This window comes from Octodon degus, unplaced genomic scaffold (assembly GCF_000260255.1).
Source record: "Octodon degus isolate 3935 unplaced genomic scaffold, OctDeg1.0 scaffold00140, whole genome shotgun sequence".
Classification (NCBI taxonomy): Eukaryota; Metazoa; Chordata; class Mammalia; order Rodentia; family Octodontidae; genus Octodon; species Octodon degus.
In genome coordinates this window covers 4,416,519-4,429,445 of record NW_004524716.1, presented here as the reverse complement: position 1 = coordinate 4,429,445, position 12,927 = coordinate 4,416,519, and the positions used below count along the sequence as shown (strand labels likewise).

The 12,927-nt window shown below is 38.9% G+C and overlaps 1 protein-coding gene across 1 annotated transcript in view; it reads right to left on the bottom strand.

Moving 5' to 3' along the window:
- The window catches only part of Ptpn22 (protein tyrosine phosphatase, non-receptor type 22), a 66,517-nt gene that overhangs the window by 36,116 nt on the left and 17,474 nt on the right, over positions 1 to 12,927 (bottom strand). Inside the window, exons 10-15 of the mRNA XM_004641692.2 lie at positions 12,048 to 12,125; positions 9,082 to 9,168; positions 5,201 to 5,277; positions 4,243 to 5,069; positions 581 to 664; positions 313 to 443 (exon numbers count right to left, since the gene is read on the bottom strand). Coding sequence (XP_004641749.1) covers positions 313 to 443; positions 581 to 664; positions 4,243 to 5,069; positions 5,201 to 5,277; positions 9,082 to 9,168; positions 12,048 to 12,125 — 1,284 coding nt within the window. The remainder of the gene's footprint in view (positions 1 to 312; positions 444 to 580; positions 665 to 4,242; positions 5,070 to 5,200; positions 5,278 to 9,081; positions 9,169 to 12,047; positions 12,126 to 12,927) is intronic.

Genomic DNA, 12,927 nt, shown 5'->3' with positions numbered 1-12,927 from the left:
GCTTACAGCTGAGTGCTGTTGGGGGGTTGGTCAGAAAAAGGGGGCACTGAGAGTGTGTTCTCTCCCTGCCCACTTCCTGCCTTCCCTCTGGGCTTGCTGGTCAGCAGGAGGTGAGCAGCACTTCCTCCTCTACTCCCCTCTGCCGTGTGCCTTGCTTGGAGCCAGCTGATTATGGACTGGGAAAAAAAAAAAAAAATCTGTGAACTGTGAGCCAAAATACACTTTCCTCCTGTAAGCTGCAAGGGTTGAGTATTTTGTCCCCTGACAAAAGAAAGTAACTGAGAAAAGAAGTCAGGAAAAAAAGTGATTGACCTTGTTTGACCTAAGTCTCACAGAGTCATCAAATGTCTTTGATGCACATGTTCCACTGTGTTCCGGCGATTGTCCAATGCTTATCTTCACAGGGGATGGTAAGGATCTGGGTACACTTGGTGGCAATTCTCCTGGAAGAAAGTGAACATGGCCCAATTCTTAGGAGCTGTCCTTTTCTTCTGGAGCTCAAATGTTGCCCATCAGTAGCACACAGAACCCTGGGGGGCCTAAGAAGAGATACGCTGTATACTTACTGAACTGTACTCACCCACTTCCTCTACCACGATGAAAGACTCAGGTGTTCGTTCAGGAAGTGGAGGGGGGGTTTCATCATCTATCTGTGGAGAAGCTGCTATTGAAAATGTCAGAAATATAACCACAATTTTTGGTTAGAACATCCAAAAGAATTTCTTACAGTCTAATCTCTACTATAGATTTTACAGAATGTGTGCTTAAATTCCATTAAACATCACTAACAGTAATTTAGCTGGTACTTGTTCACTCCAGGAAAAATCAGGATAAATTTGGAGCCAGCTGATTATGGACTGAAAAAAATCTGTGAATTGTGAACCAAAATAAACTCCAATTTATTGGCTCCAATCAATCAGAATAAACAAACTCAGGAGATTTTTCTTACTCTTTGAAATATATTTCTGGGGACACGGAGATAGCCCAGCGGTCTAAGTGCCTGCCTGGGCCAGCACAGGACCCAGGGTTGATCCCTGATACTACATGTCATGCCAGCCCCACCTTGGGTGTGCTGAGCCAGCCACCAAGACCAGTGTGGTGGCACATCCCTGGTAATCACAGTGCTGGGGAGTTTGAAACAGGAGGATCACTATGAGTCCAAGCTTCATAGTGAGACCCTGGACCAAATACATAAAAAGATTTTTTTAAAAAAAATACAACAAAATATTTCATCTATTTTTAAAGTCTAAAATTATTTTCACTGAACCACTAAGTATCAGGATTGTTCTCTACAGTACTCTTTTTTTTCTCTAACATAGAATATTTAATATAGTCCTATAAGACACTTGGATTTGACAAAGATTCCATTATACTATCGGTAAAACTTTAGTATCTCTGCTTTGTTCCACAAGGAATCCAAGAAAAGAGATGTTTTTTGTTTTTACAAAACAATAGTTTTGCATGGACTTTTATACTTCTATAGAAATATTCAGAATTTTTTTTATTTTTAAAGAGAGTACAAATTAGAATTAAAACAGAAAAAAATTATAAGTGATACAGAATTTCACTTAAAGTAATATGAATTTCACAGTATTTGTTGTAATACATAGTGTTGTCTTCCAACTGGTTATTCATATTACCAGACATATGTATATAAAATTGGAAGAAAGAAATGTATAAGAATTTAAGAAGAGAAAAAGTACAAACAGTTTTAAAAAGGAGACAAAACAAATTAAATACTATCTGCTCCTTTCCATAGACCAGCAGAAATGCACAGTACAGTTGTCCAAACCATCCTGCTTACATACATAAATAAACCTCTTTCCCCCACCCCCTCTCCTATCCTTCTCCTCAACTCAGTAATTCTTTCCTTTTGAATCAGTTCATTCCTTTTTTCCAATATCTATTGTACCCTTCAGATTCCATTTTTCTCTTACAGGTTCTCACACTAAGAAGACAATGTTCAGAATTTATACAGAAATTTTAAGTGCTATTATGAGAAATTGCCACAAGATGGCCCATGTCAATGTTGTTACACTCCCTGAAAACAATTATTTTAAAAATTATATTAATACTGTGAGAAGTCTAAGGTATTATGATGACCTAAAAAAAGAAAATATCCTTAAATTGAAAAAAAAATCTGTAAACAAAGAATACAAAACCGTAAAATCAAGTTTATAACAAAGTGTATAAAATAATTTAAATCAAATAAGAAACTTTCTAAATCCAGATAAAAATTTTTGCAATGAAGCTATAAATGATCTACACATCTGTTAAGAAGTTTTATACCTGGATTGGGAAGGTAGTTCATGGCTAGAATGCTTACCCAGGATGCATGAAGCCCTAGATTCAATCCTCAGCACAAGAAAAAAGAAAACTACCTAATTGTCATGGTGTATGCCTATCTCAAGTTCAATCACAGCCTGGAAAATTTAGCAACATAGAACTTCCTTCAAAATAGAAAATTTTACAAAGGTTGTGGGGGGATGCTGGGGAGATAGCTCAGAGGCATAAGCAGCTGCCTGGCAAAGCACAAGGTCCCGAGTTCATCCCTAGACCCAGGCATGGTGGCGCATGCCTGCAATCCCAGCACTTGGGAGGTTGAGACAGGAGGACTGCTGCGATTTTGAGACCAGCCTGAGAGCTACAAAAGTGAGCACAGGGCTAGCCAAATGGCATTGGGAGACCCTGTCTCAAAAAATAATAATAACAATAAATAAAAATAAAAAAGGTTGGGGTTGTAGCTCAGCAGGAAGACTTTGGGTTTAATCCCCAGTACCACACACCCAACATACCCCTGAACATTCAATAATATTACTGAGCAAAAGTTTTCTTTAGGGCTGGTGAGATAGCTCAGGACTGATAAGATAGCTCAGCAGACTAAGCGCCTGCTTAGGCAAGATCAGGGAGCGGGGTTCAATCCCCTGCGCCACATGTGGCGCCCACTCCACCCTCGGATGCACTGAGCCAGCCACTGAGTCTGGGCGCATGCCTGTAATCCCAGCACTGGGGAGGCTAAAAATAGTAGGATCACTACGAGTCCAAGCTGTGTAGTGAGACACTTTAACAACCAAATACATATTTTTTTTTTCTTCACGTCCTACCTAAGTAGAGTGGTCTTTATTTTTTAAGTTTAATTTTTTTTTTTTTTTTTCAGATACCGGGGATCCAACTCAGGACCTTATGCTTGCCAGGCAGGCGCTTATGCCACTGAGCTATCTCCCCAGGCCTGTAGAGTGATCTTTATAAATTATCTAAGAGAGTTGAACTCGCTCTTTGCATTCCCTCATCTTCCTCCATATAAATTATTATAATCTAGGCTGGGGATGTAGTTCGGTAGTAGAGTTCTTATCTAAAATGCACAAGATCCTGAGTTCAATCCCCTGTACCACAAAACAAAAAAAATAAGTATAATAATCTCTTAAAATAAATATTATTTCTACTCTCAGAAAGTTCAGCTAAACAAAACAATATACATAAAATATATAAAAATTCCAGAATTATAAGAGGTATCAAGTATGAAAGTAATGTAATAAAATTTCATACAAAACTAAAGGTGTAAAATAATAATTAAAATTCCATACAAAACATCCAACAGATATTCTCATCTACTAAAAAAAGAAAAAGAAAGGAAATGAAAAGGAGGGCAGAAAACCAAGTTTTCCAAGTCCCGTGGGAAAATAATTCAGTGCTTCAAAAGCTGTTCAACTCATTAGTCACCCAATTGTACAACAAAAGTTTTCAGTGATGGTGTGGTTCTGTTGATCAGATTTTTTTTTCTGTCATTTTTTTGGAAGCTGTTTCTTAAGCGTAAACTGTAGGCCTCTGGAAAACATTTCCAGAAGTGAGGCTGACCTCGTTAGAAGGCCTCCCACCGGCACAGATCTCGTACCAGATCTTACTGCCTGTTTCTCGGCCTATTACATATTTGATGCTGTTTTCAAGTTATCACATCATTAAAACATCCCTGGAATTTATTTCTTTGAGGAAGAAAAGGAAAAAGAAAGACAATTAAGCAGAGGAGAAAAAGGGGTAGGTTAAGAAGATATCAAATAGTCTATAGAAACAGTAAAATCTAAATGGCATTACATGGGACCTGGGAGATAGCTCAGTAGTGTAAGCGCTTGCCTGGCAAGCACAAGGGTCTGAGTTCAATCCTTGGTTCAAATAAATAAATAAATAAATAAATAAATAAAAATTAAAAAAATAAAATGGTATTACAAACTTCAAAAAATAACATACCCAATCCAACTGTCTCTTGGTTCAGTTGTGGGCAAAAATTGGTCAGAGGATTCAATGGTGAAGAGTCGCTTGAGTTGTGGTAAGGAAGGAGGGTCGTAGAGGGTGCTGGCAGCGAAGAGCAGGGAAACACAGCTCCATCTTGGTTCTCAGGTAAATCAAGAGACATCTTCGAATCAGCACTACTTGGAAGCAACGGTGAAAAGTAAGGATCTTCTACTAAAGACATGCAAGAATACACACTCAGAGGACTACGGCCACGCTGCTTTCCGGACGCGGCGCCACACATTTGGTGGGTTGAGTCATAGGGCGGAGAACAGCTCAGTTCTTCTGAAGAAACATGTGTCCCTCTGTTAGCCTGGAACTCCGCAAGGTAAGAAGTGTGGGCTCGAGATTCCGAACACGAAAACTTTTCCTTAACGTCCAACCCCCCAGTTATTTGCTGCTGTCTCAATTCAAACGGAGTTGATTTGGTTCGCATTATAGGCCCCTTTGAATTAAAACATGTTCCTGCTGCATTTATACTTTGAGGATTAGGACTTGCCCTCAAGACAATGGAGCTGAAGTCCAAACTCCTGTGCTTCTGCAGAGGTTCCCCGACCGCTGACAACATCTTTGTCTGCCATTTCTTGGTTGCATCAGTGTTTTTGTTACAACAATAATTCAGTTCCAAGAAGTCAAAAGATGGGCTTGATCCAGCAGGGTGCAAAACTAACTCTTCCCTTGCACTTCTTTCAGAAGTCCTAAAGTTGAAGGAAGAAACTTCCGCATTTTCCACCTTCAACTTGTGTTTGCTTTGTTGGTTCATCATTTTTTCTTCTTTTGTGGTGCTAAAATAAATAGACAAAGAGGTAATGATGATGCCGTATCTCAAAAAGGCCTTTTCCCAGCATCAAAATAAAGCATAAGGGCATCATCTACCTTCCACAGCCAACATTTAGACATGTAATGTGATACTTGCCTTTTTGGAAAATTAGGAGAATGAGGAGCTGCTTGAAGAGCAGGATTTTGCTCAGGAATTGAATACTCTGCTTGAACCTTCAAGAGAAGTAAGTCAGAGATTGCTGTGTAGTGGAGTAATGGCAAGGAAATATTTTAACATTCAAAAGGCCAATAAGTAATTTTTCAGAAAATATAAGATTTAAAATAATTCATGGAAGATTTAAATATGCTTCTGAAATATTGAACCCAGCAAGAACTTGTTCATATAATGAGCTAACGGTTTAGAATAAGGGATTAGTAGTGTCATTTAAACCAAAAAGAATCTGCTTGTAGTTTTTTTGTTTGTTTTTCAAATGTGGGAGTTGGGGGTGGGATCAGCAAACTCTACTTTCAGAAATTTTAGTATCTCAAGCCTTAGAGTTAATAGGAGCTTAGGCTTGCCATTTTCCTGTCTTGTTTTCCTCTCCTCCACAATGCATGCTGGCTTTCTTGCCCTCCTTCCGTTCCACAGGTACTATTGCTCCAGATTTCATATGGCTGGCTCTTTTTTTATTATTATTTTTTTTAGGGAAGGATGTACAGGGTGTTCAGGGTCTCACTACTAGATCAGACTCAGTGATCCGCCTGTTTACAGCCTCCCAAGAGCTGGGATTACAGGCATGCGCCACCATGCCCAGTCTCAACTGCATCTCAGTGTGCCCCAGGGGCGGGGCCAGCATGGCAGGCTCAAGGATCAAACTCCTGGCCCCTGCGCCTGCTTGCAGGCACTTTAATCCACTGAGCTATTTGGCTGGCCCATGGCTGGCTCTTTTTAAAGGATTAGATCTTTGTTTAAATGTCATAAGGAAATTTTCCTGATCACTCAACCTACCATGTCCCCATGCTTACCCTGCTACTCTCAACCATTATTTTCTTTATGGTAATTATCATATTATGAAATTTATTAGTGCAGTTCATAGAATCATATTATACTATTGTTTGCTAATTATATCTTGAACTCAGAGATATTAAAATGTAAAAATACATCACTATAATTTTAAGATATGACCTGTTATGGATTTGTGTCATCCCAAAGTTATATTGACATCTAGGGGGCCACCAGCTTGGGTCCCCTTCTGTCTCTCTCTCAAACAGGAACTTTCTTTTCCCCAATAAATATATTCTGTTCTAAAAAAAAAAAAAAAGAAAGAAAGAAAGAAAAAATAAATCTTTAGCCCTGGTATCTGTATGCTCTTACTTGGAATTAGCGTAGGTGAGGTGATACTGCAGTAGAGTGGGACGGGATAGAAAGACATGTGTTCTCATGAGAAGAGAAAACAGCAACATAGAGACACACAGGAGAACACATGTGACAGGGAGACAGGCTGGAGTCATGACTCCACATGCCAGTGAATGGCAGAAATTGCCAACAGACACAGAAACAGAGGCAAGAAAGATTCTTCCTCTACAGCTCTAGAGAACACGGTTCTGCCAACTCCTAAACTTCAGACTTCAGGCTCCAAAACTGTTGGGAGATAAATTCGCATTGTTGTCAATGTCCCTGGCTTGTAGTATGTGTGACACCAACCCTCGTAAACTAACACAGACACGTCCACACCAACGTCCAGTGATGGATAGGAAAGCCAGACTGCTGTTCAATAAATAAACAGAGAACTGAAAAAAAGCACCAGGAACCAAACAGACTTGACAGACGTATGTAGAACACTATATCCAACAACAGGAGAATACACATTCTTCTCAAGTGTACCTGCAACACTCTTCGGGATGGTAAGCCATATGTTAGGGCACAAAATAACTCATAATTAATGTTAAAAGGCATCATACGAAGTGTCTTTCCAAATCACAGTAGAATAAAACTAGAAATAAATAACACAGGAGAAGTTGAAAATTCCCAAATGTGTGGCAGTTACACAACACACCCTTAATCAAGCAATGGATCAAAAATAAATCACAAGGGAAACTAGAAAATATCAGTGACAAATATAAACAAAAATACAACAAAACAGAACATATGAGAAACAGTGAGGCCAGCATTCCTGTAATGCCTGCACTTGGGAGGCTGAGGCCAGAGGATCACTGAAAGTTTATAGGCTTCTTTTTGTTTTTTCTTTTGGTGGAAGGGGGATTGAACTCAGGCCCTTGTGCTTCCCAGGCAAGCGCTTATTCCACTGAGCCATCTCCCCCGCCCATCACTGCAAGTTTGAGGCCTACCAGGGTTACGTAGCGAGTTCAGTGCAAACCTGAACTACATAGCGAGACCCTGTCTCAGAAAAGAACAAAACACACAAACACACGTGTGCGCATGCACACACACACACACACACACACACACCCTTCTCAACAAACAAAAGTCAAAGAATCAAAAGTCTTCACTTATAAATTATTTTCCTTTCTTTCTTCCCATTCTCCTGCCCTCTCTCACTCCACCTCTCCCTCCCTTTCTTCCTTCCTTTTTGTAGTTTTCTTTTTTTCAATACTGGAGACCAACTGAACCAGAGCCTTACACATAGTTAGCAAGCACTCTACCACTGAACTACATCCTCAACACTTTTTTGGGTTTTACGAAGGATTTTTTTTTTTTTTGGCTGGCTCAGGCTGCCTTGAGAGCGGGTCTGGTGAGGCGTAAGGAGCTGGGGATCAAACCATGGTCCCCTGCACCTGACTGGGTTTGCCCCAGCAGTCACTTAAACAACTGAGCTAACCCAGAAGATCCCTTGGTTTTTATTTTAAAACAGGGTGTCATTAAGTTGCCATGCATAACAGCACGATAGACCTGGAGTACATGATGCTACATGAAATAAGACAAGTACAGGAAAACAAGGACTATGTGATCTCATCTTTATGTGGAATTAAAACAAAAATAAAACTCATCAAAGCAGAGTAGGATGGTGGTTACCAAAAAGAGGAAGGGAGGATATGGTGACTACACTTAATATAGTGGATGCTTACATTTTAAGGAACATAGATTTTAAAGGAAAAAATGAGCCAGGCACGGTGGCACATGGCTGTAATCCCAGCACATGGGAGGCTGAGGCAGGAGGATTGTTGTAAGTTCAAGACTAGCCTGGGCTACAAAGTGAGCCCAAGACCAGCCTGAACTGCATAGTGAGATGCTGTCTCAAAAAGACAAAATATAGGGCTGGCAAAATAGCTCAGTGGGTTGAAGGGCCTGCTTAGGCAGACACAGTGGCTGGGGTTCGATCCCTGGCCCGCCATGCTGGCCCCACCCCTGGGGTGTGCTGAGACAGTGATTGAGACTGAGTGTGGTGGCACATGCCTATAATCCCAGCTCTTTGGGAGACTGAATACAGGTGGATCACTATAAATCCCATCTACATAGTGAGACCCTGTAGTCCCTCCAGACCCTTACTAAAATAAAAAAAAGACAAATAAATAAAGGAGGAATAAATAAGTTAATTAGCTTGATTTACTCATTCTATAATGTATACATATACCAATGCATATGTATACCATAAATATATATATATAATTTTTATTTAAAAATTTTTAAACTTAAAGATTTTAATCAGAGATTAGTAATCAAAATAAGGCTAGTGTAGCCAAAAAAAAAAAAAAGAAAAGAAAGAAATAAAACACTGAACTGTGACCACTTTATATTTGTTGCTTTTTCTACTAACTTAAAAACAATTGTCTAAAACAAGAGATCGGAACACATGACTGCCCCGAATAAATACACTTTCCAAAATTAGCTTAAAATTGTACACATTAACCTAAAGATTGTTTTTCTAAGTTAAACTATCAAAAATTCTCCAGTACAGTCTTACGCATACCTGACACTACAGTGTAGCTCTGACATAGACGAGTCCTCCAAGTGATCTGAGATCCTCTGACCAAAACCAAGGTTGAAAAAAATGATGTCATATCTACTTTAAAATTTACCTCTCTTCCAGGCTGTTTGTCTTCCATGACATCCATCTGTCTCTTGAAAAGCTCTAATACAGCACTGTAGACCAGTTCATACTGTTCCTGTAGAGGACCACAAGCCAGAACAAATGAAAAAAACCCAAAAAATTTGGTGAGCTACTGAACAAGATTCAAGATTATGACTCCCATCATATTGTAATAGAACAGGCTAGAAAGGGACCATTAGTGTAGTTTTTACACTTTTTATTTTTATAGCCCATTTCAGACTTCAAAGCACTTTCAAGTTGCTAGAAATCATTAAATATTTTATATAACTCTAGCTAATGTACTAATACTTGATGGCATTTTTTTTTTATGTTCTAACCCAACTTTCTTGTCTGGCTTTCCTTCCTCTACCATCTCCTCTAATTCTGTTTCCTTTGTCCACATTTTTTAAAGTTTATTTCACCCTAAGTGTATTTTTTTTCAAACTACCCTCATCTTTCCTGGAAAAAGGTACATAATAGCTGCTGTAGAGATAAAAAGCTTCAATACACATTCTCTAACTTCACCCTCACAATTGCTCCATGAAATAGAGACCATTCTACCTATTTGTAAACAGCTTTTCCAGTGTCATTCAGAAACCATTTCTGAGACTTGGCATAGAAACTGAAATCTTCTAAGTCTGAGTTTAAGGTGTGCACTTAGATCAAGTTGCTGAAATTTAGTCCTGGTAAAGAGGCCATAGAAAAGTAAACCACTGAACTGTCTCATTGCTATTTATCAATAAAACTTTGAGAAAAAAAAAAAAAGAAAAGTAAACCACTGAATAAACCTTGGCAATGTGTGGTTATATAAAGACTCGCTGGAGAGCCGTGAGACCTGCTATTTAAGGATCTGCGTCTATACTACTGCTTTGGCAGGGTACCTGCTCGAGGATTTTCTCTGACATTTTATATAACCCGTACAAGCAAAGAACCACTTTTTTAACAGTGATTTTAGCAGGAGAGCCAGGCAGAGTCTGTTTTACCCAGCACAACAGTGGCACATGCTTGAATTTTCTTTTTGAAAGAAGAATCAGACAGGAAGCGCTCAGCTGGTTACAGTGCCGTTTCGTGGTTAGAGTAATGTCAGATAAAGCAGCTGCGACTCTTAAGGTATTTGTCCAGCCAGTCACTGATGATGTCACTACGTGAAGGTCTTTTGGGCCATCTTTCAAACTGGAAAAGCGAGCCCAAAATGGCACCTTTCTGAGCTTCGCACGGTCTTATTGATTTAGCGTTATACTTTATATGAGCAGGTTGCCTATTTCCTGGAGTCTCTATCCATTTCCAGGGGTTATTGTTCTTCTTTCGAGTCTGATAGAAGTAAACCAACTAATGCTTTCATTTCACATAAACTTTCCCCCCAGGCTGAATATAGAAAACACCTACAGTCAACACACTTTTTTAAAAAAAGTATTTTTTCCACAAGCTATTAGTGGAAAACCTCTGTCTACCAAATAGGTTTATATTGTAATAGCTCTTCATTTTTTCCCCTTCAACTTACAACTTCTAGATTGAAATATCTAAACTGCCCCTACCAATCATTTTATCTCTAAACCTAGCTACAAGTTAATTTATGAGGGCTAGAAGCACTAGATTCTGATCTGTTTGTTCTATGCATTAAGTTATTTAAAAGTAGCTCTAGAAAAAGTAGGCAAATCTCCTTATAAGTCATAAACATCAATTAACCTTTGTGATGAATCAATTAATAAATGCTAACTTCCATCTTAAGACTGGAGGCCACAAAAATATTGATGTAGAAATATGGATAAATTTAATGTTGTGGACAGCAAGAGAGTTAGACCAGGAAGAGAAAGGAAGAGCATTTCTGATGGAATAAATGTGGGCAACCTCCAGGGTTTGAAAATTGCGATATAAAATATAGTATTTTTACCATAGTTTAATTATAGTTTTCCATGAAATAGAAAAAGTACAGAGAAATGGTAACCATGGCTTTCTCTAGGTGATAGAAATGTGGTTTTCTTTTTAATTTAACTATCACTGCTTTCTAAAATAAGCTTATATGCTATGCTATCTTTACCAGATTCTTACTACTTCCTAAAACAAGAATTAAAATTCCTGATTTTTTATGGCTTTAGTGATGACTTTATTACAAAATTTCACATTAATGTGACCCTTAACATTCTTTCTAATAAATCAAATAGCTTGCTGAATTTTTTAACATTCTTCATAAGTAAAAAAATATGCCAGCCAAATAGCTCAATGGATTAAAGTGCCTGCAAGCAGGTGCAGGGGCCAGGGGTTCCATCCCCAGGCCCGACATTCTGGCCCCACCCCTGGGCATGCTGAGACAGCAATTGAGACTGGGCATGGTGGTATAAGCCTGTAATCCCAGCTCTTGGAAGACTGTAAACAGGCGGATCACTACAAGTCCGATCTAGTAGTGAGACCCTGAACACCCTGTAGACTCTTCCCTGAAAAATACTAAAAAAAATAAGTAAAAAATACTATATTAGACTGGGCATGGTAGCACATGCCTGTAATCCCAGTGCTGGGAAGGCTGAAACCAGGAGAATCACTATAAATCCAAGCTGTGTAGTGAGACCCTATACCAAATACATTTAAAAAAAAAAGAAAAAGAAAAAAGAAAAAGAAATACTATATTGATTTCATAACATTTTTAAAACACGTCTACAGCTATACAACCCTGAACGTGCCTAATCTTGTCTGATCTCAGAAGCTAAGCAGGATCCGGCCTGATTAGTACTTGAATGGGAGACATTTTTTTAAACAGAAAACATAAAGAATGAAAAGAATTTGACCCAGAACAAGAGATACATCAAAGCTACTGGCATATTCAGATTAGAGCAATGGGATGGGCTTTAAAACATTTCATAGTAAATTGCTGTTGAATTTGAGTAGTCAACTGCTTTTGTAAATATGACATGAGGCAAGACTCATACACACACACACATCCTGTTCTGCCGTGGTCCTTACCTGAGTCTGAACTAATGAAGGCCTCTGTGTTCGCATTTCCTGGATCAAACTGAAAACACTGAAGTTCTCAGGAATTATCTATCAAACGAAAGGGGAAAAGGCTTATTCCTTTCTATCCTTTGTTAGCAAAGCATGTCACTCTGTCATAATCTTGTACGTCTATGACATCTGCTCCCCTTACATGGAATAACAACCGAAGAAGCACGCATTCTGAAAACAAAGGCAGCTTCTCGTCGCTTGTGTCCTAGTTTCAAGGTGAGTGTTTTTCCTAAAAAAGACTAAAGAATGTCTTCAGAATTATTTCACATGGAGGTCATCAAATATCTGAAACTAAAGACACAAGAGACAGGACTCAGCGGATAAGCAAGGACAAAAGTTTTTTTTTTTTTTTTTTTTTTTTTTTTTTTGTGGCAGAACCGGGGATTGAACTCAGGCCCTTGCTCTTGGCAGGCAAGTGCTTATTCTACTGAGCCATCTCCCCGGCCCCTCGCTTATTCCACTGAGCCATCTCCCGGGCCCAAGGACAAGAGTTCTGTAAACCAACAGAAATGGGAAGATAGGTTCAAAGCCCATATTTTAAACTTTCTATTTTCCTGATAGATGTTAAAAATGATTTATAAGCCAAGTGTGGTGGTGCACACCTATAATCCCAGCATTCTGGGAGGCCAGGGGAAAAGAGGAGGGAGATTGCAACTTTGAACACAACTCAATTAGAATTTTGAGCAACTTAGCAAGACTCTGTCTTCAAGGAAAAAATAAAAACGATGGGGATGTAGCTCAGTATAAACGCCTTGGGGTTAAACCCCACTATCACAATATAATACAGATACACAGACATAGATATGGATAAGGATAGGTAGATAAGAACACAACATATGAT